Source organism: Anomaloglossus baeobatrachus, chromosome 12 (genome assembly GCF_048569485.1).
Source record: "Anomaloglossus baeobatrachus isolate aAnoBae1 chromosome 12, aAnoBae1.hap1, whole genome shotgun sequence".
Taxonomy (NCBI): Eukaryota; Metazoa; Chordata; class Amphibia; order Anura; family Aromobatidae; genus Anomaloglossus; species Anomaloglossus baeobatrachus.
In genome coordinates this window covers 68,445,182-68,471,240 of record NC_134364.1, presented here as the reverse complement: position 1 = coordinate 68,471,240, position 26,059 = coordinate 68,445,182, and the positions used below count along the sequence as shown (strand labels likewise).

General features: G+C 49.5%; 1 protein-coding gene across 1 annotated transcript in view; it reads right to left on the bottom strand.

Annotated features, from left to right (window-relative positions):
- LOC142258225 (cholesterol 24-hydroxylase-like) overlaps nt 1–26,059 on the bottom strand; it is a 71,946-nt gene that overhangs the window by 29,194 nt on the left and 16,693 nt on the right. The window contains exons 4-7 of the mRNA XM_075330735.1: nt 17,413–17,483; nt 13,507–13,593; nt 12,470–12,608; nt 6,819–6,933 (exon numbers count right to left, since the gene is read on the bottom strand). Of these exons, the coding sequence (XP_075186850.1) occupies nt 6,819–6,933; nt 12,470–12,608; nt 13,507–13,593; nt 17,413–17,483 (412 nt within the window). The remainder of the gene's footprint in view (nt 1–6,818; nt 6,934–12,469; nt 12,609–13,506; nt 13,594–17,412; nt 17,484–26,059) is intronic.

Below are 26,059 nucleotides of genomic sequence, written 5' to 3'. Positions count from 1 at the left end.
TTGCTTGGGAAGATGTGCCATTTCTCTCCCACAAGCACCAGAACAACGGAAAATCCCTGCCCAGCACTACCCCGTATGGTAGAGTTTTCACCACTCCTACTACATGTGTCACATCTCCACACGGAGTGGAGAGGCCTACCTCTGCTGTTGGATATTTGCGGAGCTCTCCATGTATACATACAATCCCAACCTCCCTCTTCGTGGACTCCAACCCCGATACCAGCGACCCATGTACGAGGGTCACTATACTGCCCGAGTCCAACAGGGCCTCTGCCCGATGTCCATTTATATACACAGGACAGAGAGGGGGTTCAAGAAAAGGGTGTGCAGCACACACCGTATTAGCATACATAGACATTCGGCGGGTGTAGTCACAATCCATGGCCTCCGTAATCAAAGGGCAATAAGCTGCAATATGGCCGGGCCCTTGACATCTCCAGCACTTCATAGCGGTGGCCCCACCAGTTTTTGTTACAATTCTTGGGGGGACTAGTCTTTTGCCACTCTCAGTGCGGGTTACCCCCTCAATGTGGGTTTGGTTTCTGGGGTTCACCTGCGCCGTACGTGTCTCTTGGCCCCGGTCATGTGGCCGCCGGGCCTGACGCCCTGGGGCAGAGTCTCGTATAAAGTCCTGGATGGCGGTATAACGCTCAATTAGACTCACCACCTGGTCCAGGTTACCCGGGTCCCCTTGCCCCACCCAGCGTTGTATAGCGACCGGCAGAGTCCGCACCAACCGGTCGACCACCACCCGTTCCACCATCTGGGCTGGAGACAACATCTCCGGCTGCAGCCACTTTTTTACCAATTGAAGTAGGTCATATGCCTGAGACCTGGCCGGACAGGTCTCCACATAGGTCCAGGCAAATACCCGCTGAGCCCGCACGTAGGTATTGACCCCCAGACGGGCAAGGATCTCACCTTTCAGTTTCTCGTAGTCCAAGGCATCCTCCCGGCTGAGGTCAAAGCAGGCTTTCTGGGCGTCCCCAATCAGGAACGGAGCCACCACTTCCGCCCACTGATCCGCTGGCAGTTTTTCCCGCTCTGCTGTGCGCTCAAATACCGTAAGGAAGACCTCCACGTCATCCTCCGGGCTTAGCTTCCGTAGGGCAGAGCGAACCCTGTCCCGGGGTACCCGTTGATTGGAGGCAGTTGCTGGCGCTGTCTCACGCAGGGTCGCAACCTGCTGCTGTAGAAATGTGTTCGCCTCCTGTTGTTGTCGCTGGGTTTCCTGATGATGCCGCTGGGATTCCTGGTGCTGCTGCTGGGATTCCTGGTGGTACTGTTGGAACAGACTTAGTTGCTGCTGGAACAGACCCAGTTGCTCCTGTTGTTTCTGCTGAGTGACTACCAGCTGCCGCAGAAGCTCCTCCATGTTGTCAGCGGGTTTATACTGTAGCGTAGCAGGCTTGATTATTGACATGCAGCGGTGGGGTATGCCTCAAGTCTAAATGCCCGCATTCTCCACCATAATGTAGCGGGGTGGGGGTCCCCCAGGACGACAAAGAGGCAGTGACCCAGAAAGTCCAATCAACATAAGTTTATTTACCGCTGTTGCACAGGAAAATACGTCCTTCAGGATACATCCAGGCTATATACAGTCCATAGGTTACCACGTCACACAGGTACCCGCTGCCTTAGAAGACGGTCTTACTGTACCCCGTACTGCTTTTCAGGGAGCCCCACAGACCTGTGTTATCACACCACACGGGTCTGAACTCCTCTCAGCTTCTTGCTCTGCAGCTTACAAAGCAACTCTGCCACACCCAGGCCTTTACAAAGAGCTTTTAAATGAGAACTGTGGACATGAGCCACCTGCATAACCCGGCCTGGAGGTTACAGGACTGACCACTATCTAGGGCTCTAATATGTTTCTGTACGCATTCTGGGAGATACGTACCGTCCGTCACATATCAATGGACCCACTATCTCACAATATATATACACTTCAGCGCCCAGGGGGGCTAGCACCTAGAAACAGGTGCGGCTTACCGACCGCCCAAGCGGTTGTGTGACCACCAGATTCCCTGCCTGGGCCTCCCAGAGCCGTGTTGTCTCTCCTCTCCAGCGTCAGAAGTGCTGACAGGAATGGCTGCCGGCGTTCTGTGAGGAGGAGGGGGCCATGGGCGTGCCCTAGAAAGTGTGGGAATCTGGTCCCCACGGTGCTCAGTGAGGGGGGAGGAGGATACAAAGTATGCTCCAGCCCTCAGCGCTGACGTCCAGTGCAGCGTTCCGCCCTTCCCCTGACTGGCAGGCCTGGGGGCGGGAGTATGCGGTACTAGGCCGCAGAAGCCGGGGACTAAAGTTACAAGCGCGGCCGGCAAACAAGCGCGGTCAGCGCGGTAGTCCCGGCGCACTAACACACCCAGCAGTGCTGCAGCGTGTATGACACAAGCGCTCCATGCGCCGCCCCCAAGGGGACACAGAGTACCTCACAGTAGCAGGGCCTTGTCCCTGACGATACCCGGCTCCTGTCCAGCAGATTCCCCAGGGGCTGCGGAGGGAGCACGGTCCCAGTGCCTGGAGACCGATTAGGATCCCACTTCGCCCAGAGCTCTGATGGGATGGGGAAGGAAAACAGCATGTGGCTCCTGCCTATGTACCCGCAATGGGTACCTCAACCTTAACAGCACCGCCGACCAGAGTGGGGTGAGAAGGGAGCATGCCGGGGGCCCTGTTATGGGCCCTCTTTTCTTCCATCCGATATAGTCAGCAGCTGCTGCTGACTAAATTGTGGAGCTATGCGTGCATGTGTGCCTCCTTCGCACAAAGCATAAAAACTGAGGAGCCCGTGATCCACGGGGGGTGTATAGGCAGAAGGGGAGGGGCTTTACACTTTTAAGTGTAATACTTTGTGTGGCCTCCGGAGGCAGAAGCTATACACCCCAATTGTCTGGGTCTCCCAATGGAGCGACAAAGAAAAGGGTAAATAGTTTTTTAAAAAGTTTTAAAATTGAAAAAATAAATAAAGAATGTTATATCATATTCCAAACAGAAAGTTAAGACATTTACCATTATTTTTTTTAAATAACATCATTGATATTGTCATGTATGTAAAAGACTGTCAAAATTACATGTCTCTGAAAATGGTGAAACAAACCAATTTTTTATTTTTCACCAAGTTCCGAATTTTTGTACTCTTAAGGAGGGACTCCGGCACACTACCTCGAAAAAATAAAGAAAAAGAAAAAAAAGAAGAAACAACATCCTTGCAGTCAAAAAAAGAAAAATGTATCGGTGTACAGGTTGAAAATTGTAGTTAATCTGACATATTGCTCAATCTGACATATTGTGACGTTTCGGCCTTTTCGGCTTTCATCAGACAGGGCTATCTAGGAAAGATGTGCTTATTGATATGAGGGGCTGCAGTAAAGAAATGGCCTAAATAGATAGCTGACAGATGCCGTCATATGGTTTGGGATCTGTAGATTAGACCGGATATAGATGTCCGGTTGCTATAAAGGCTACAGATGCCTGAAAAGGACAGCAGCCTGCAACTCAAGCAAGCTAAAGTGAATAGAAGTTATATCATGCGTGAACTTCAGTATTGGGGACCTCCCGCTTATACTGAGGAAATGGCAGACATGTTAATCGCGTGTGCACGGCACACCGGGATACACACGCAATTAACATGTCTGGCATCTGACCCTGTTTCTGCCCCTTTGGGGTTATTTCTTCATATGCCTCATATTCTAAATAGCAGGCTGCCATTTCCTTAATATAAGTGGGAGGTCCCCATTACTGAAGCTGTTCACCAATACATTTTTCTTTTTTTGACTGCAAGGACGTTGTTTCTTCTTTTTTTCTTTTTCTTTATTTTTTCGGGGTAGTGTGCCGGAGTTCCTCCTTAAGATTACTGTATCTTTCTCCAGAGCACCTATTTGGTGATGCGGGGCGTTAATCTGTAATCTCTGAATTTTTGTATTGACCTGGGGAATCATGTTGTTTTGTCAGTTTTACCACAAAAAGAAAACCCAAAAAAACAATGGCAGAATTGCGGGACATTCTCATCATGCTTGGGATTTCTTTTTTTTTTGGTACATTATATGATATCATTCAAAACTACAATTTTTCTGCAAAAATCAAGCCCTGATACAGCTATGGAGGCAGAAAAATAAAATAGTTATGGCTCTTGGAAGAAGGGGAGGATAAAGAACGAAAGCGCAAAAATTAAAAGATGCCTGTACATGAATGGGTTATTGACACAGAGTTTTGCACAAACCTCGCCGACTGTCATGGCGGCGTCAGGCTCTGTTCACATTGCAGATTCTGACACTCCGTCTGATGGTTTCTCTGATTTACACAGGCAGACCCAAGCGTCGACAGGCTTGCAAGAGTTAACCTCTTCTTGCCTGCTCGTTTGGCTCCTTTGATCACATGTTGTAAGTAATCCAATCACATCTGCCCCTCACATTTAGGCGGGGTTTGCACACTAAGACATCGCAGGCCGATGCTGCGATGCCGAGTGCGATAGTGCCCGCCCCCGTCGCAGCAGCGATATGTGGTGATAGCTGGCGTAGCGAAAGTTATCGCTACGCCAGCTTCACACACACACTCACCTGCCGTGCGACGTCCCTGTGGCCGGCGACCCGCCTCCTTGTTAAGGGGGCGGGTCGTGCGGCGTCACTGCGACGTCACACGGCAGCCGGCCAATCAGAGCGGAGGGGCGGAGATGAGCAGGATGTAAACATCCTACCCACCTCCTTCCTTCCGCATATCCTACGGAAGCCGCAGTGAGGCCGGTAGGAGACGTTCCTCGCTCCTGCGACTTCACACACAGCGATGTGTGCTGCCGCAGGAGCGAGGAACAACATCGGACCGTCGCGTCAGCGTAATCATGGATTACGCCGACGCTGCACCGATGATACGATTACGACGCTTTTGCGGTCGTTAATCGTATCATCCAGGCTTCACACACTGCGATGTCGCATGCGATGCCGGAAGTGCGTCATTTTCAATTTGACCCCACCGACATCGCACCTGCGATGTCGCAGTGTGCAAAGTGCCCCTTAGGCTGGAGGAAATCTTCAACCCACGCCAACTATAGTTTATTATGTGTTGGTCTGCTTGTTGTGGTGTCCCAGCCTTGCTGGAGAAAGAGTTGCTTTGTGCTTAGGGGTACTTCACACACAGCGAGATCGCTACTGAGATCGCTGCTGAGTCACGTTTTTTGTGACCTCATTAGCGATCTCGCTGTGTGTGACACTGAGCAGCGATCTGGCCCCTGCTGTGAGATCGCTGCTCGTTACACACAGCCCTGGTTCGTTTTTTTATTGTTGCTCTCCCGCTGATAAGCACACATCGCTGTGTGTGACAGCGAGAGAGCAACAATCCTGAATCTGAAGGGAGCAGGAGCCGGCGTCTGACAGCCTGCGGTAAGCTGTAACCAAGGTAAACAAAGGGGAACCAAGGTGCTTACCCGATATTTACCTTCGTTACCAGCCTCCGCAGCTCTCACGCTGCCAGTGCCGGCTCCTGCTCCCTGCACACGCTAAGTTAAGCGGTGTGCGCTGGTAACTAAGGTAAACATCGGGTAACCATACCCGATGTTTACCTTAGTTACCAGTGTCCGCAGCTTCCAGACGCCGGCTCCGTGCAAGCGCAGCGTCGTTTCCACGTCGCTGCTGGCTGGGGGCTGGTCACTGGTCGCTGGTGAGATCTGCCTGTTTGACAGCTCACCAGCGACCATTTAGCGATGCAGCAGCGATCCTGACCAGGTCAGATCGCTGGTCGGATCGCTGCTGCATCGCTAAAGTGTGAAGGTACCCTTAGAGTTGTTGTGGATTTTACCCGTCATCTTGTTGTTTCCTTCCTCCTCTTGTTTTCCTCCTTATCTTATTGTCTTATACCTCTGTGTGCGTGTGCTGTAAGACAGAGTTTTGGTTTCCTCTGTCTGTCTATTTCTGTGGGTTAAATCACATTCTTGTCCCGGCCCTACCGGGGGAGGGGGTATAAGATCAGGGATAGTCAAGAGAGAGGCCAGGAAGTAGACTCAGACATCCCCACCTTTAGGGGTGCTTCACACACAGCGAGATCGCTACTGAGATCGCTGCTGAGTCACGTTTTTTGTGACCTCATTAGCGATCTCGCTGTGTGTGACACTGAGCAGCGATCTGGCCCCTGCTGAGAGATCGCTGCTCGTTACACACAGCCCTGGTTCGTTTTTTTATTGTTGCTCTCCCGCTGATAAGCACACATCGCTGTGTGTGACAGCGAGAGAGCAACAATCCTGAATGTGAAGGGAGCAGGAGCCGGCGTCTGACAGCCTGCGGTAAGCTGTAACCAAGGTAAACATTGGGTAACCAAGGTGGTTACCCGATATTTACCTTCGTTACCAGCCTCCGCAGCTCTCACGGTGCCAGTGCCGGCTCCTGCTCCCTGCACACACTAAGCTAAGTGGTGTGCGCTGGGAACTAAGGTAAACATCGGGTAACCATACCCGATGTTTACATTAGTTACCAGTGTCCGCAACTTCCAGACGCCGGCTCCGTGCAAGCGCAGCGTCGCTTGCACGTCGCTGCTGGCTGGGGGCTGGTCACTGGTCGCTGGTGAGATCTGCCTGTTTGACAGCTCACCAGCGACCATGTAGCGATGCAGCAGCGATCCTGACCAGGTCAGATCGCTGGTCGGATCGCTGCTGCATCGCTAAAGTGTGAAGGTACCCTTAAGGTATCCCCGAGATTAGGGATAGAACAGGGCCCCTAGCCTGAGGGTCAGCTTAGAAGAACTGGCTTCCCTCTATCTCCATGGTTCTCGTTACGGTTATTGACTATATGTGGTTGCCTCATCGCTGGGTATAAGTCGGCAGAGTATAATATATACCATCGCTAAAGGATTCCGTGTCTCGATCATTCCTTTCATGACGGTTGAAATGGCTCTGGGGAATGGTGTCTGATCGTTATGAAGAGAATTTAGCTCCATCCCAAAGGCGACCTGGTAAATCCAAAGAATAAGAAAAAATGTTCATTATGGTAAAAATGTTCCTAATTTCCAAGTGCAGTAAGAGTATGTTCATATGGAGCAGATATGTATATTTTAATTGGGCCATCATCACAATAAAGTAGAAAAGACAATGTAAATGCAGAACTGGGTCAAAACCTTGCACATTCATATTAATTTCAGAATACACACTGAGCAATCAAAGCTCTGACACAGCGACACGTCGTCTTCTATTAGTATCCGATTCACGTACCTGCAAAGAAGGGAATTTTGTTTACTTACCGTAAATTCCTTTTCTTCTAGCTCCTATTGGGAGACCCAGACAATTGGGTGTATAGCTTCTGCCTCCGGAGGCCACACAAAGTATTACACTTTAAAAAGTGTAACCCCTCCCCTCTGCCTATACACCCTCCCGTGCCTCACGGGCTCCTCAGTTTTGGTGCAAAAGCAGGAAGGAGGAAACTTATAAATGGTCTAAGGTAAATTCAATCCGAAGGATGTTCGGAGAACTGAAACCATGAACCAAAGGAACAATTCAACATGAACAACATGTGTACACAAAAGAACAAACAGCCCGAAGGGAACAGGGGCGGGTGCTGGGTCTCCCAATAGGAGCTAGTAGAAAAGGAATTTACGGTAAGTAAACAAAATTCCCTTCTTCTTTGTCGCTCCATTGGGAGACCCAGACAATTGGGACGTCCAAAAGCAGTCCCTGGGTGGGTAAAAGAATACCCCGATAAAAAGAGCCGACAACGGCCCCCTCTTACAGGTGGGCAACAGCCGCCTGAAGGACTCGCCTACCTAGACTGGCATCTGCCGAAGCATAGGTATGCACCTGATAGTGTTTCGTGAAAGTGTGCAGACTAGACCAGGTAGCCGCCTGACACACCTGCTGAGCCGTAGCCCGGTGCCGCAATGCCCAGGACGCACCTACGGCTCTGGTAGAATGGGCTTTCAGCCCTGAAGGAATCGGAAGCCCAGAAGAACGGTAGGCTTCAAAAATCGGTTCCTTGATCCACCGAGCCAAGGTTGACTTGGAAGCCTGCGACCCCTTACGCTGGCCAGCGACAAAAACAAAGAGCGCATCAGAACGGCGCAGTGGCGCCGTGCGAGACACGTAGAGCCGGAGTGCTCTCACTAGATCTAACAAGTGCAAATCCTTTTCACATTGGTGAACTGGATGAGGGCAAAATGAAGGTAAGGAGATATCCTGATTGAGATGAAAAGGGGATACCACCTTAGGGAGGAATTCCGGGACCGTTCCCCTGCGTCCATGCCCTGGCGACTGAGAAAGTCTGCTTCCCAGTTTTCTACGCCCGGGATGTGAACTGCAGAGATGGTGGAGGCTGTGGCCTCCGCCCACAGCAGAATCCGCCGAACTTCTTGGAAGGCTTGACGGCTGCGCGTGCCGCCCTGGTGGTTGATGTACGCGACCGCCGTGGCGTTGTCCGACTGTATGCGGATCTGCCTGCCCTCCAGCCACCGATGGAACGCCTTTAGGGCTAGATACACTGCCCTTATCTCCAGAACATTGATCTGAAGGGAGGACTCTGTCGGAGTCCAGGTTCCCTGAGCCCTGTGGTGGAGAAAGACCGCTCCCCACCCTGACAGACTCGCGTCCGTCGTGACCACAGCCCAGGATGGGGGCAGGAAGGATTTTCCCTTCGACAGAGAAGTGGGAAGAAGCCACCACTGAAGAGAGGTTTTGGCTGCCAGAGAAAGAGAGACGTTCCTGTCTAGGGACGTCGACCTCCTGTCCCATTTGCGGAGAATGTCCCATTGGAGTGGACGCAGATGAAACTGCGCAAAGGGGACTGCCTCCATTGCTGCCACCATCTTCCCCAGGAAGTGCATGAGGCGCCTCAAGGGGTGTGACTGGGCCCGAAGAAGAGAGTGCACCCCTGTCTGCAGCGAACGCTGTTTGTCCAGCGGTAGCTTGACTATCGCTGAGAGAGTATGAAACTCCATCCCGAGGTAAGTCAGTGATTGGGTCGGAGTCAATTTTGACTTTGGGAAATTGATGATCCACCCGAACCTCTGGAGAGTCTCCAGAGCAACGGTCAGGCTGTGTTGACATGCCACCCGGGAGGGTGCCTTGACTAGGAGATCGTCTAAGTAAAGGATCACCGAGTGGCCCTGAGAGTGTAGGACTGCCACAACGGATGCCATGACCTTGGTGAAGACCCGTGGGGCTGTCGCCAGGCCGAAAGGCAGTGCCACAAACTGAAGGTGTTCTTCCCCGATGGCGAAACGCAGGAAGCGTTGATGCTCTGGTGCGATCGGCACATGGAGATAAGCATCCCTGATGTCGATTGATGCTAGGAAGTCTCCTTGGGACATCAAAGCGATGACAGAGCGGAGAGATTCCATGCGAAACCGTCTGGATCTCACGTGTCTGTTGAGCAGTTTGAGGTCCAAAACGGGACGGAATGATCCGTCCTTTTTTGGCACCACGAACAAGTTGGAGTAAAAATTGCGACCACGTTCCTGAAGGGGAACGGGGATCACAACTCCTTCTGTCTTCAGAGTGTTCACCGCCTGAAAAAGTGCATCGGCTCGCTCGGGGGGCGGAGATGTTCTGAAGAAACGAGTCGGAGGACGAGAGCTGAACTCTATCCTGTAACCGTGAGACAGAATGTCTCTCACCCATTGGTCTTGGACATGTGGCCACCAGGCGTCGCAAAAGCGGGAGGGCCTGCCACCGACCGAGGATGCGGTTTGGGGAGGCCGAAAGTCATGAGGAGGCCGCCTTGGAGACGGTGCCTCCGGCGGTCTTTGGAGGACGTGACTTAGACCGCCATGTATAAGAGTTCCTCTGGCCCTTCTGTGGCCTGTTGGACGAGGAGGATTGGGACCTGGCTGAGGGCCGAAAGGACCGAAACCTCGCTTGAATTTTCCGTTGCTGAGGTCTGTTTGGTTTGGACTGGGGTAAGGACGAGTCCTTTCCCTTGGATTGCTTAATAATCTCATCCAATCGCTCGCCAAACAATCGGTCGCCAGAAAATGGCAAACCGGTTAAGAACTTCTTGGAAGCAGAGTCTGCCTTCCATTCGCGTAGCCACATGGCCCTGCGGACTGCCACCGAATTGGCGGATGCTACCGCTGTACGGCTAGCAGAGTCCAGGACGGCATTCATGGCGTAGGATGAAAATACCGACGCCTGAGAAGTCAAAGACGCAACTTGCGGAGCAGAGGTACGTGTGACCGCATTAATCTCAGACAGACAAGCTGAGATAGCTTGGAGTGCCCACACGGCTGCAAAGGCCAGGGCAAAAGACGTGCCTGTGGCTTCATAGATGGATTTCATTAGGAGCTCTATCTGCCTGTCAGTGGCATCCTTGAGTGATGAACTGTCTGCCACTGATACTACGGATCTTGCCGCCAGTCTAGAAACTGGAGGATCCACCTTGGGACATTGAGCCCAACCCTTAACTACGTCAGAGGGGAAGGGGTAACGTGTGTCATTAAGGCGCTTAGTAAAGCGCTTGTCCGGAAATGCTCTGTGCTTCTGGACAGCATCTCTGAAGTTAGAGTGATCGAAAAAAGCACTCCGTGTACGTTTGGGAAACCTAAACTGGTGTTTCTCCTGCTGTGAAGCCGACTCCTCTATAGGTGGAGTTGGGGGAGAAAGATCTAGCACCTGGTTGATGGACGCTATAAGGTCATTTACTATGGCGTCCCCTTCAGGTGTATCAAGATTGAGAGCAACGTCAGGGTCAGAGCCCTGAGCTGCGACCTCTGCTTCATCCTCCAGAGAGTCCTCAAGCTGAGACCCCGAACAGCGTGATGAAGTCGGGGAAGATTCCCAGCGAGCCCGCTTAGCCGGTCTGGGACTGCGGTCCGTGCCGGAGTCCTCCCCGTGAGACCTAGGTGCCACCCCAGGAGCACGCTGCGGCGCAGACCGAGAGGGGCCTTGGGGCGATGATCCCGCAGTGCCCGGGGCCTGTGTAAGGGCCGATCTGGACTGCAAGGCTTCTAGTATCTTAGCAGACCATTTGTCCATAGACTGAGCCATGGATTGTGAAAGCGACTCAGAGAGTTTCTCAGCTAAAACTGCAAACTCTGTCCCTGCCACCTGGACAGGGGAAGCCGGCGGTTCTACCTGAGCCGAGGGTCCCACCAGTGCCCGAGGCTCCGGCTGAGCGAGTGCAACAGGGCCCGAGCATTGCTTACAGTGAGGGTAGGTGGAACCTGCAGGTAGCATAGCCGCACAAGAGGTACAGGTTGCAAAATAACCCTGTGTCTTGGCACCCTTGCTCCTTGTGAACGACATGCTGTTGTCTCCTAGGAGAGTGATCACTGAGGGTATATAGCCAAAAGCAAAACAATGCGGCCGAACAGAGAAAATGTATACAAATATATATATATATATACACTTCGGCACCCTAGGGGGACCATCACCGGGTGACCGGTGTGGCTTACCGACCGCCCAAAGCGGTGTGTGTCCACCAGATTCCCTGCCTTGGGTCTCCCAGAGCTGCAGCCAGAAGTCCTCCACCGGCAGAATGTGTTTAAAAAATGGCTGCCGGAGCTCTCAGGGGAGGAGGGAGCCGTGGGCGGCGACTAATAAAGTGCGGGAATCTGGTGCACCACAGTGATTAGTGAGGGGGGAGGAGGACACCTAAAGTATGCTCCAGCCCTCACTGTCGACGTCAGGTCGACCGTCCCGCCCTTACCCCTGACTGGCAGGCCCGGGGGCGGGAGTTATGGTACTAGGCCGCATGAAGCCGGGGACTAAATTTAATACCGCGGCCGGCAAACAGGCGCGGTCGGCGCGGTAGTCCCGGTCGTCATAAAAATACAGCAGCCGCTGCAGCGTCTGTGACAAAAACGCTCTATGCACCGTCCCCAAGGGGACACAGAGTACCTTTAGATGCAGGGCCCTGTCCCTGATGATACCAAGTCTCCTGTCCGTCAGATTCCCACAGGGGCTGCGGAGGGAGCCCGGTCCCAGTGAATGGATGACCGGTTAGGATCCCACTTCTCCCAGAGCCTCTAAGGGATGGGGAAGGAAAACGGCATGTGGCTCCAGCCTTTGTACCCGCAATGGGTACCTCAACCTTAGCAGCACCGCTGACTTAGTGGGGTGAGAAGGGAGCATGCCGGGGGCCCTGTGGGGGCCCTCTTTTCTTCCATCCGATACAATCAGCAGCTGCTGCTGACTAAAATGGGAGCTTGAGTGAATGTGTGCCTCCTTCAACACAAAGCATAAAACTGAGGAGCCCGTGAGGCACGGGAGGGTGTATAGGCAGAGGGGAGGGGTTACACTTTTTAAAGTGTAATACTTTGTGTGGCCTCCGGAGGCAGAAGCTATACACCCAATTGTCTGGGTCTCCCAATGGAGCGACAAAGAAATGCAGGAGGTCGTAATCTTATCCAAAGAGTCAAATTGGCTTTGGGGCTTATCCATTTAGGATTCGGTAAAATGTAGGAGTCTGAGAATATTGCTCAGTGTGTGGGGGGGCGTTGTGAGTCCTGTATATACCTACTTTGTGATATATACCCAGTTCTTCAATATCTTCATAGTTACCTTTGCAATGACATCCAGGGTGAGTCTGCTCAGCATATCGTGCATTCCAACCTGACATTTTCCATCTGCCTTATCCCCCAGCGTGTCCACCAGGTCTTCTGCTTTTTCGTTGAACGTCCCCATTAATCCTATCAAGTAACTTGGGAAGAAAAGTAATGACATTGAGTTCTGAGGTTGATTCTTTGTCTACTGCAGATTTTTAAAGGGGCTTTCTGGTATAAAGAAATCATTGTTGAATAGGTTAAGAGGCCTGTCATATGCCATAAATATATAAATATGTACTTTTTAAATTCTGGTTTAAATTACCTCATTTTCCCGAATTTAGCAATATTTTTCTTTTGTTTCTGCTCCTCTCCAGTCCTGAGATATGGCATTCTATTCCCTGTATGTAATTCTAGCGTTTTTGGCCAAGTGGGTGTGGCCCACAGAGCAGAGCTGATGATCCCAATATACAAACAAGACTAAAATTACATACACGGAAGAATGAGCTGTCACTCAGGAAGTTTCCAGACTTATCTCCCCTCAAGAACTACAAGTACACAGGAGCTGCCAGCAGAGGATCTTGATGATTTGCACAATTGTATTCAGAATGACAAAACATACCACAGACGACACCTAATAACCCGGAAAAAGTGCTGTTTTTGTTTCCATTCTACCCCACTTGGATTTTTTTCCACATTTTTCAGTACAACTTGCATGGAAATGCATGTTATCTTATGGTTATTATATCAGAAAAACAAAGTTAAAGGGTTTTTCTGGTTTCAAAAAACCTCTGTAAAACAAACTATGCTTTACTCACCCTCATCGGGTCCAGCACTGAGTCTCCTGTTACTGTCTGCAGCCTATCAGTGAGCTCAGCGGTTTTTGGTTGGATTGTGCCGTCTACCAGGGAAGAGCCATTGAGCTCCCCTCTAACAACATCTAATGAGGAGAATTGGGAAGCCCCCATACACACTAGATGGGGGGCCGATCACCTTGGGAGGAGCGGCACTGTAACAATACCATCAAGAATTGAGCTAACAAAAATAGGTTATTACGTTCTGCTGAATGCTGGGTCCATAATCCTCCTCTGTTTGTGCCAATGGTCATAATCTCGATCCGTCACTAAACCCTTCCCCATAAATCTGTAGTAGATAAAAATGTGAAATACTGAATTAATGTGTCAGTTTAGTATATACAGAATTGATAGACAGGGATCTTTATAGACTAAACACTTAAAGGAGTTGTCCGACATTAGCTTAACAAAAATGTTTGAGTTTATCTGTGCTGTATTGTCATATAAATCACACCTACATTGTTATTTTTTGTTTTCTAACTTTTGTTCCTCTTGAATTATACCTTTATTCTCTGCAGCTTCTTGTTTACATTCAGCTCTAGCAAACTGACCACTTCCTGTGCAAAACCTCCCAGTCACAGCTGTCACCGCCCAGCCTCAGTGTCCAGCCCCACCCCAGTGTCCAGCCGCACCCTCTGCCCGCCCCCTGCACACATTCCCTGTCAGTATATTCTTCCCCAGCACCTGACCTGGTATCACTACAGCATTGCAAATAACAGCCCCACATCGGACTCTGCACCGTACACGCACACACATGGCTCTGCACCGTACACGCACACACATGGCTCTGCACCGTACACGCACACACATGGCTCTGCACCGTACACGCACACACATGGCTCTGCACCGTACACGCACACACATGGCTCTGCACCGTACACGCACACACATGGCTCTGCACCGTACACGCACACACATGGCTCTGCACCATAAACGCACACACATGGCTCTGCACCGTACACGCACACACATGGCTCTGCACCGTACACGCACACACATGACTCTGCACCGCACACGCACACACATGGCTCTGCACCGTACACGCACACACATGGCTCTGCACCGTACATGCACACACATGGCTCTGCACCGCACACACATGGCTCTGCACCGTACACACATGGCTCTGCACCGTACACGCACACACATGGCTCTGCACCGTAAACGCACACACATGGCTCTGCACCATACACGCACACACATGACTCTGCACCGCACACGCACACACATGGCTCTGCACCGTACACGCACACACATGGCTCTGCACCGTACACGCACACACATGGCTCTGCACCGTAAACGCACACACATGGCTCTGCACCGTACACGCACACACATGGCTCTGCACCGTAAACGCACACACATGGCTCTGCACACGCACACATATGGCTCTGTACCGCACACATTGGCTCTGTACCGCACACGCACACATATGGCTCTGCACCGTACACGCACACACATGGCTCTGCACACGCACACACATGGCTCTGCACCGTACACGCACACACATGACTCTGCACCGCACACGCACACACATGGCTCTGCCCCGTACACGCACACACATGGCTCTGCACCGTACACGCACACACATGGCTCTGCACCGCACACACATGGCTCTGCACCGTACACACATAGCTCTGCACCGTACACGCACACACATGGCTTTGCACCGTAAACGCACACACATGGCTCTGCACCGTACACGCACACACATGGCTCTGCACCGTACACGCACACACATGGCTCTGCACCGTAAACGCACACACATGGCTCTGCACCGTACACGCACACACATGACTCTGCACCGCACACGCACACACATGGCTCTGCACCGTACACGCACACACATGGCTCTGCACCGTAAATGCACACACATGGCTCTGCACACGCACACATATGGCTCTGCCAGCCCCCCCATCCCCATCCCCATAGGGAACACATGTGGAGTACATACTCACCTGTCCTCGGTCCCCGCCGCTCCTGCACGTTCGTGCGCTGTCTGTGCTCTGTTCAGCACAGTACTGACGTCACCGCTGTGCTGCAGATTGCACAGACAGCCGGAGGGACAGTGATGAGAAGCAGCGCTGCGCTGCTTCTCATCAGCACTTTCAAATGTACCGGCATCGGTGATCTGTGATGCCGGTACATTTGAATGTGCGATCCTGGGCAGGGGGCCCGGTGCTGGAGCTGACACCACGGCAGCTGCCGCCAGGCCCCGCCCCCAGGTCACGGACCCCCACAGCAGTGCAGGGGGAGGTTACTGGAGGTGCGGGGGAATGTGTGGGAGGGTGCAGGGAAGGGGGCGGTGACTCCTCGCACTGTAGACACCCAGCAGGGAGGTGACATGCTGCTCCACATTTGCATGTCAACATGGCCCTGCCCATGTAGACGTGCAAAGACCGGAAGCAGCAAAATCGCGGCAGGAGCGGTCACATGACCGCTCTGAGCCGGGGGAGAGGGGCTGACAGCAGGGCAGGTAAGTGGTCTCTATCTACTTACCTGCCCCAATGTAGCCCAATAGGGAAATAAAAAAAAAAAAGTCAAAGAAGCCGGATAACCCCTTTAAAGAGACAAGTTAATAAGCTAACCCCAACTGATAGGACATGATGACTGATTGTTGGGAGTCCAACCTCTATGACCCCCAAGAAGCCTTAAAATGGGGCTTTGTTATGCTATGTCTGAATGGAGCAGGGGTGTACATTATTAACCTCCGCTCCATTCTGTTATCAGGATCCCTGGGGGCCATAGAGGTTGAACAATCAATACATCATAACCTGTCCTATCAGTAGGGTGTAATAAATTTACTCCATACAACTCCTTTAACTAGTAGATAGCAATAAAGACTGGACACTTCCCTGTAAGGGTTAATTTATACCCATTTTCATGGAGATTTCTCCCCATCCATGAGCGGTGATTGAATTTATATAAGTTGTTCGGTGCTCATTTCAAGGCTCGTTCACATAGGCCAACACAAACCGTATGAGGACATAGCGATTCTTAACACTAGTCAACAATCTGGCCGACGACGTGGATTTTACATGTGCTCCATTCACTGTCTATATGACCAATGGAAATAGTAGAACACTATACTTAACAATCATCAGCGGATTGTCACATAGAGTTTTGCACAAACTTCACCAAGTGTCATGGTGGCATTGGACTTTTATCGGATTGCAGATTCTGACACTCCGCTCGATAATTTATCTGGTGTCTGTGATCAACACAGGAAGATTTGGGCGTTGACCTGCTGTGTACTGATTCGTAGGCAGTCTAGCAAGAGTTAATCTCTGCTAGTCTGCTTTTTAGACTCCTTTAATCACATGTTGTGGGGAGACCTATCACATCTGCTCCTTCTCCTATTTATGCAGGTGGAATCCTTCTACCCATGTCAGCTATAGTTCATTCTATATTGGTCTGTGAGGCATGGTGTCCCAGACTCTCTGGTGAAAGTTGTGCTTAAGTTGTGCCTATTGTTTGGAGCAGTTGTGAAGTTTGCCCCAGTTGTTTTGTAGCTTCCTTCCTGTTGTCGTTTTTCCGCCTGAATCTTTTATTATCTTTACTTTTGTGTGTGTGTGTGTGTGTGTGCTCTGTGTGACAGAGTTTTGTTTTTTCCCTTTTCTGTCCTAATCTGAGGGCAGGGGGAATCAGATCAGGAGTGGTCAGGAGCCGGGCCAGAAAGAAGACTCATGCCTCTCCACACCATCAGGAGTATTCCCAGAGATTAGGGATAGCATAGGGTCCCCTAGCTTGAGGGACAGCTTAGGAGCCCCGGTTTTCCCATTATCCCAAGGCCATTCTGACACGGATCCATAGACAATGAATGGAGAGAAGGTTGAGCATGTACAGCTTTGATAGATTCAAAATAGGGCTGCAGAGCCTCGTTCTTGGGATCTGAGCCTGATTCTCTGGATCTATGGATAGAGGATAGCTTGTGATTTTGGGAATAATTCTCACTATATTATACAACATCCCATTGACTTGCCACTTACTGTATCCTATACCAAAAGGTCACCAGGTCTAAAACTTTTTTCCTAAATTTTAGATGCATTGATAAAAAAATGCAAAGGAGGACATGCTCAGTTCTGTAAATTCTGTAATCCATTGTTACCTTGTTCCAAACAAATTTTCAATACGTTTATAGAAAGGATCTTTGGTGTATTTTGGTGACATCAAGAATTCCTATAAAAAAAACCAACAACAAAAAGAATAAATGCATGATGGGATAAAAATGAGTATTAAGCCACTGTGTGATATTGGCAATGTTCACATTAGGCTTCTGTAATGTTAGTGGTTCTATTCAGGTTTGCACTTGAAGCCCTGAAATACTGAGCGGGATTCGGACAGAACTGTGACGGAGCCACTCACTATAATCGGGCAGGTGGAGTCTGGCCTCCCTTCCTGTCTTGCTAAATTCTACTAAAAAGGGGGCTGAAAGCCCGTACTTACGAAGCGCTCACTGATATCCTAATCAGGCACGAATACTAATATTCTTTATAGCAAGATACTATTTATTTTAATAGCACATGAATAGTTAATGGTACATAGGCATTTAGAATCTTATACAATAACAGAAATATGCATCAACATTACCGTTTGTTGTAGCAATCCTTTCACATCGGAGGGAACTCGAGTTAATGATAAAGGAATCAACATCATGGCATCTTGCATCACAGGAACAGTGCGTACACTTCAATGTCCTGGAAGGTTATCCCCTAACATTAAGCGAGTTCGGTGTATTTTTTATAGGAAAATATTGTAGGTTGGGTTTACATGGTCACCAGCATATGACAGCTGAGTCATGTTCATGTAACTTGACCACAAGCTGCTGTGGGCACCAGTAGCTTCCTGCACATTTCCTGCACATTTAGCCAGTGGTCAACTGGCCGACCACAGTTGACCATTGTGTTAGTGAAATATTGCAATGAGCCGTAAATTTCATATGCAAGCTTCCTTAAACCTGTCTTTAAGCTAACCACAAGTTTCCGGCAAGTGGAACTGTGAATGTTACTTCCTTTATCTTGAAAACTGCTTCAAGACATGTATTCTTTGGTCATCATATTGGCCCTCCAAAGGACATCTCTTTGATACTGAATTATTGATAGGTCAAATAATATCTGGGATCACTCCTATCTTTTATGATTATGATCATGCCTATCTAATCACACATTCTTTCAGTCATATCACATTGGTATTACAATTGGTCCTTGATCCCAGGGATTATTTTCCATCATCAGTATTCCACTAGAAGAAGATCACTCGGAATATACCATACCATGACCAAGAAATATTGTTTGCCACAAATTTTGTTTTCTTGGTTTGTTTAGATAAACGTTGAATCACAAATATAATCACTTTCACTACTATGTATATTAAAACTAAAAGCAATATTATCTGAAAAGCTCCCTTGAATATCATGTGTTTTGGCATTTGCTCGATATTCAAAGGAATCATTACACATTACATTTCCCGATATGTTACTACAAGTTTCACTAGTCCCATTTATGAACATATTGGCATAAGGCCATAACATATCATGAATTGTCTTTTCCACTAAGCTGGGTTTAAAAGCATCTACAGTATTTATAGCTGTCCCAAAACTTATTTTTATATTCCCCATAGGGATGAATCCCAGGTTAGTCAGTCCAGTCTTATTTGTTGGTACCCAAATTCCTCCCTTAAAAGCCAGATATTGCAAATTGGTGACTGTTGCATTCAAATTGCCTTGCCACCATGGAAGATTGATCCATCCCACTATGGAAATGGGTACTGTAGTATTCTATAGACGAACACTTTGAGTGTCTTTATCAGCAAGATGATCAGAACAACTTTTCTACTTTAAGATTTCCTCCATCGATACCGGGACATCCAGATAAGGGATACTGGTGGCTGTAACCGAGGAATGTGTACAGATCCAGCAATCTGTGTGTTGAAAATGTGATGGTGCATCAGAAATTCATTCGCCACAGGTTCCTCCTGATGTAGACTTGTCCATCCAACGACCAGAGAGGCAAACATCAAACACAGGAATTTCTCCATCTCATCACTATCGAGCTCTTCCCAGTAACCGATACCATGGATTCCGCTTATTTACCACACCTTCTGCAAATAAAGATACACTATTATTCTCGTAAATAACATTTTTCTTGTGGGACATATTCCCACTTCTCCACTCCTGGTCTCATTATCAGGAGAGTACGATCTTTTCCGACCGCTATTACCTCTGTCTCTGAGGGCGGTCCTTGGAGGTTTTGAATCCATATTTTTGCTCCTACATTTGTAATATTAGAGGATCCAAAACCTTTAGTACCCCGTATTGTTAATTCTGCTGGGGCAGTTCCTTCTCTTATTTCAGACAAGTTTATTGGGATAATCAACATCTGAGCCACCCTCTGGTGTTTCATCAATATCAAAGGTTCATTTCCAAAATTTAGCATCAGTACCTTGATTTCTCCCTGATAATCTGCCTCTATTACCCCTCCCACCCCTATGGCTCCTTTTAACACTAAACTAGAACTAGTGGCTATTTGACCATAATGATCCTTTGGTATCTGGCAACCCAATCCTGTTGAAATTGGTTTTACCTTACCTGGGGGTACCACGACAGTTTCCAATGTACTGAGGTCTAAACCTGCGGAATAAGGTGTCGCTCTTTCTGGTGTGCCCAAACAGCTGTACCTTGCCTTGTCAACTGTTGGACTGACTTGTCTGATGGCTGCTGCTTTATCTGCTTCTGAATTAAACAAACGATCAAGTGAGTTAGTAGGGACATGAGCATCGACATGAAATACAGTGGTCTTGGTAGATTGAATAATTCCTTAAATGTCTTGCCACACTTCCCTGACCATCTCAAACACATTTTGCTGTTCCTCTCCCCAGTGGAACTCATATTTTTTCCTCGTTACTTTGTACAAATGAGCCAACATTTGTCCCAAATGAGGGATATGTTGTCTCCAAAAATCAAGCAATCCAATATAAGACTGAGTCTCCTGTTTGGATTTAGGGACCGGAAAATTAATAATTTTCTGTCTGGCATTGGGCAAGATCTCTCTGTGCACCTTGTTCCACTGAATCCCTAGAAATGTTACCACCTGAGACGGTCCTTGAACCTTGGCATCACTGATTTCCCATCCTTTACTCCACATATGAGCAACCAGTTTTGTCAATTGATCTTTCACACTTTGCTCATCTTGTCCTTGTATCATTATATCATTGATATAATGTGAAATCTGCATTTCCTTATGACAAGACATAACCCCAAAGGAGAATTTTCCTTCGGTTAGATTAAGAGTCATCCATTTTAGGATATCAATTCCCAAATTATATTCTGGTATAGGAACTACCAGCACCGTGTACTTCTTGATAGGTAAATTACCTATCTTCAAAGCTACCTGTGTCTGAACCGCGGTGATCAATTGACCACCTAGTCCAGCAATTTTTACTCGAGGTCCTTTTATTTTTTCTGGGTTTCCATGAATTAAAGTAGCCTCCGCCCCCGTGTCAATCAAAGCTGGGACTCTTTGAACATTTCCCCCTTTCCAATGTATGCTAAGATTGACGTAGGGAGGTTCGTCCCTTTTTATCAATAGGGGGGCTTGGCTGGCTACCTATAGTAAATCACTTCCTTCTGAACTTTCATTTACACAGACTTCAGTCTGTGTATTAGTCCTTCCTTCCGTGACCTTTGTGGCCACGGCTGCAGCCAGTTCTTCCCATGGATAAACTGACTGAAAATCTTCCCAAGACACATTCTTTGGGGGTTTTTCCCCTTTTCCCTCTGATTTCTTTACCTTGGGGGTTTTTGAACCCCCTTCCACATTTGTAGTGGTCACTTTCTTTGTGGATAGAACTTTCTGTTTGTACAACTTCCATAATTCTCCTGTCTCCTTTCCATCAATCCTTTCCTTATTGATCCCGGCTTTAAGCAAAGCCTGGAACATGTCTTTGCGAGACACCCGTGCGGCCTCCCCTACTGATTTCTCTTTCCAATCAGGATTGTTTAGCTTACTGTTACCAACATGGCCTCCAGGGGACGATTTATCCCACTGTCCCATATCCTGTAACTCCCTCATCCTCCCTAGAACTACACCGATTGATTCTCCAGTCAGCGCTACAGTTAAGGTTAAAATAACTGTTTTGTATGCTGGAGGAGCATGTTTAACCAGCCTATTTCTTATGCTGGCTGTCAATGGGTACTGGAGATAATCATCATCCATTCCCAAAAGAGGAAGAGCATTCCTCATTGCTTCTTCCTTCAGCCTTTCCATACCGTCTTTTAAGGTATAGCAAGGTTTATCATTGATAGGAAAGTCTGCTTCTGATGGATATTTGTCCAGAAAAGCATGGGCTAAGATCATGATTAAGTTTTGAGTACCATGCTCATTATGATCAACAAAATAATTTTTCATTGATCTCTGAATTTCTGGGTCATGAGACATGGTGACAAATTTTGCCACGTCTCCAGCGTCAAAGTGCACTCCACCTCCTCCGAGATCGTGCACCCTGACCAACCAGGGAATTTCTCCTTCTCCTGGTTTTTGTCTAAACTGTGTTAAAATGCTATCAACTTCTCCCTGAGAGTAATCTTCAATGGTTACTCGATTTTTTACATGAGGAATCGTTCTCTCATTTATGATGGCATTACCATCTTCGTCATATTGCAGATTCCCCTGACCATCCCGGACATGTTCCCGGATGATCTCATTCTCTGTCCTCTCTAGGCGCCTCCTTACGGGATTAGCCTGAATCTTCCCTTTATGGTAATCCTCCTCATCAGATGATGAAGATGAATCCCACACATCCCCATCCCAAGTATCGGGATCCCAGTTTATAGAAGCTGAGGCGATACTTTTATGTACTTTGGTTTTATTTACTTTTCCTCTTCTTTTCTTGTACTTATTTTGAGCAATTTTTATGGCAGCTTTTTCTGCCACATTCTGATAATGTTCCAATTTATCCTTCAACAGTCTGGTATTACTTTCCAGAACTGTTTTCAGGCAACCTAATTCTATCATCTTTTGTTCCATCTGGGAACTTTTCTTCTGCATCTTTAGATTACGCTCATGCATTACACTATATGCACTTGCCAAAATCCAGATGCGCCGTCCTAAAGACACTACATCACCTGCTTTCACAGGGACACTACCGAATACATTCACAACATCAGTAGCTTCACTACCCTTAAGCTTATCCTGCCATTGTTTGCGCCGTGCTAAAGACACTACATCACCTGCTTTCACAGGGGTACCACTGAGTACATTCACAACATCAGTAGCTTCACAACCCTTAAGCTTGTCCTGCCATTGTTCTGCCAATCCACAAGACACTACATCACCTGTTTTCACAGGGGCACTACTGAGTACATTCACAACATCAGTAGCTTCACTACCCATAAGCTTGTCCTGCCATTGTTCTGCCAATCCACAATCGACCAATTCATGTGCTATAAGATTGTAGGGAGCCTCAATCCAGCTCGGGATCTCCACAACAACCTCCTTAACATTATCCTTACGTTTTCTGAACATTTTGACACTATGCAAAAAGGTTGAGAAAATATATCTGGAAATTTGCCAAATATATGTTTTTAATTTCTAAATTACAAAAAAAAAAATCGTTAATTACTTCTTATAGAAGTAATCCTGCCGATTACGCCAATTTATGTCTTGCTAAATTCTACTAAAAAGGGGGCTGAAAGCCCGTACTTACGAAGCGCTCACTGATATCCTAATCAGGCACGAATACTAATATTCTTTATAGCAAGATACTATTTATTTTAATAGCACATGAATAGTTAATGGTACATAGGCATTTAGAATCTTATACAATAACAGAAATATGCATCAACATTACCGTTTGTTGTAGCAATCCTTTCACATCGGAGGGAACTCGAGTTAATGATAAAGGAATCAACATCATGGCATCTTGCATCACAGGAACAGTGCGTACACTTCAATGTCCTGGAAGGTTATCTGTTACATCTCGTGGCTCTCCTGAGGCAAGGACTGAGGCAGTCTCCCATTCCTTACCTGCCACGAGCACTCCTGCTCAGCAGCGCCGAAGGTCTGCCAGACTGCGCAGTGTGCAGGAGATACCTTCTCAGAGAGGCAGCAGAAGGGTGACACCTAGTGGTTCTCCTGTTACAAGGAGTGAAGCAGTCTCCCATTCCTGGCCTGCCGCAGACTCTCCTGCTCAGCGGCCCCGAAGGTCTGCGAGGCTGCGCAATGTGCAGAGGTTTACTGCTCAGGGAAGCAGTGAGATTCCCGTTATCTCTGCACATTGTGAGACCGAGGATCCCGCCTCTATTTCCCAGAGGCAGGAGGGTGAGCATGTGCAATGCGTGGTGGGTCCTGATTCGCTCACTGACGTCACACGGCTTGATGACAAGGCTGGTGACATGGTGAATCCTGACTGGCCAGGCTGGGACGTCGTGGACCCTGATTGGGTCAAGTCCGTCATCTCCGCCTCGCGCCCGCCCTCGGGTGGAGCTGCACCTCCTTAAAAGCTCCCCCTGCCATCATGGCGGCGCGCGACCGTCCTTCTATGTTTGGATGTCTGGCAGCGTGCTGCCACGCCACTGCTCAGGCATTACTGTCTCTTGTGGGCTTGGCCCTTGCTGCACCGGCAGTACCTCATTTGCAGGCCGTGTTCCTGCCTTGCTGCTCCGGCAGTATCCCCTTCAACAGGCCGTGTTCCTGTCCCAGGTGAGCTCCTCGAGTCTCCACCGGACTCACCTGGTTATTGAAAGCACACGTGCGTGGGCACCTCTGTGCTACCCTCGTGCCATATTCTCGTGACTTCCACTGGCACACGTGCGTGGGCACCTCTGTGCTTCCCCGTGCAACAGGTACACCGAGCCGTGAGATCCGTGCCATACAACCCTCACGGGTTAGGGCAGATCGGTGTACATAGATCGTCTGTGACATTCCAGACGATTGCTAGCAGCAACCCGCTCACTCTTCACCCACCATAGCGGCGGTCCCTTACACCGCACAGTGGACCTTGACCGGCGGAAGCTGTCCATTTCCCATCTTGGCACGCTTCCCCGGGTCCCCCTCGTAACATTACGGTCGCGCCAAAGGTCTGGCTATGGCTGAAGAGCAGCAGCAGTTGCTGCGTTATGTGCAGCAGTTGGAGTCACGATTGGCAGCAGTGGAGCAGTCTTCCTCCGATAAGACTACTCTGACGACAGTCGCCACCCAGGCGGCTACCCAGGCTGTGCTATTGGGCGGAAGGTCTCCTCGCCTTGCGCTTCCAGAACGCTTTAGCGGCAACAGCTCTGAGTGCCGTGGTTTTATAAACCAGGTTACCACCTACTTAGAGCTGTCCGCGACTCTTTACGCTACCGAGAAGGCGAGGGTAGCCTTCGTCCAGTCCCTGCTCACAGGGAGAGCGCTGAAGTGGTCCACGCCGTTGTGGGAGCGCGGAGATCGGGTGGTGAATAACTTAACAGCTTATCTTGGGGCCATGAGAATGGTGTTCCTCGGGCCTCAAGTCACCCACGACTCCGCACTGCGCCTCCTACGACTTCGGCAAGGGTCCGCTTCAGTCGGGGACTTTGCGGTACACTTTAGGACACTTGCCGCAGAGCTAGACTGGCCGGATAAGGTCCTTGTCCCTGTGTTTTGGGAGGGCCTGGCAGGGTTTGTCAAAGACGCACTGGCCACGCGTGAGGTGCCTGCCACTTTAGAGTCCTTGATTCAGGTTGCCTCTCGCATAGGCATCCGCCAGGCGGAGCGAAGGCTCGAGGTCTCTTCAGCACCCACGTCTTCTCGGCCTAAAAAGCGTCTGCCTCCCGTCTTCCATCAGACAGGTCTCCCAGCCAGTCCTGTAGGCGACTCCGTGGAGTCAATGGAGGTGTCCAAGGTGGTCTCCTCTGCCCCAGGTTCTCGGTCTTGTGTCATCTGCTTTTCCTGTGGGCAGAGGGGACACATAGCTACCCGATGTCCCAAAACCGTCGGGAAAAGACAGCGTCTAGTTTCTATCAGAGGGGGGACTCTAGACGCTACCTCTCCCTCTAGGTTGACTATCAGCGCCCAGTTGCAGTTCGGCACTACTCTCTTCTCTGCCCTGGCTTGCTTGGGCTCAGGCGCTGAAGGCAATTTCATCTCGACCTCCCTGACAACCCGATACTCAGTTCCCCTGGTTCTGTTGCCCAAGCCACTCAGGGTTCGGGTAGTTGACGGGTCCATACTACTCGATCCTATCACCCAGATCACCATCCCTCTCAGGATGGATGTACCACCGGGACACCATGAGCAGGTGTCCTTCCTGGTGCTTCCAGGGGGGACGGATGAGATCCTACTGGGCCTTCCCTGGTTGAGACAGCATGCTCCTATACTCAACTGGGCAACAGGGGAGATCTCATCCTGGGCAGGATCCTGTAGAGAGCACCTCGTGACTACCGAACCACCCGCTACCATTAGGTCGGTAGGGTCCTCAGGGAATACAGAGGGGCCGGGTTTACCGACACCTTATGAGGCCTACAGGGATGTCTTTTCAAAAAGGGCGGCAGATACTCTTCCTCCCCACCGGCCATATGATTGCCGAATAGACCTGAAGCCAGGCTCCGAGCCCCCTAGGGGCAGAGTGTATCCACTCTCTGCGCCAGAGACGGAGGCTATGTCCAAATATATTCAGGACAGCCTGGCGAAGGGGTTCATTCGCAAGTCTATTTCACCGGCTGGTGCAGGGTTCTTTTTTGTGCAGAAGAAGGAAGGGGATCTGCGCCCCTGTATCGATTACAGGGGATTAAATGCAAT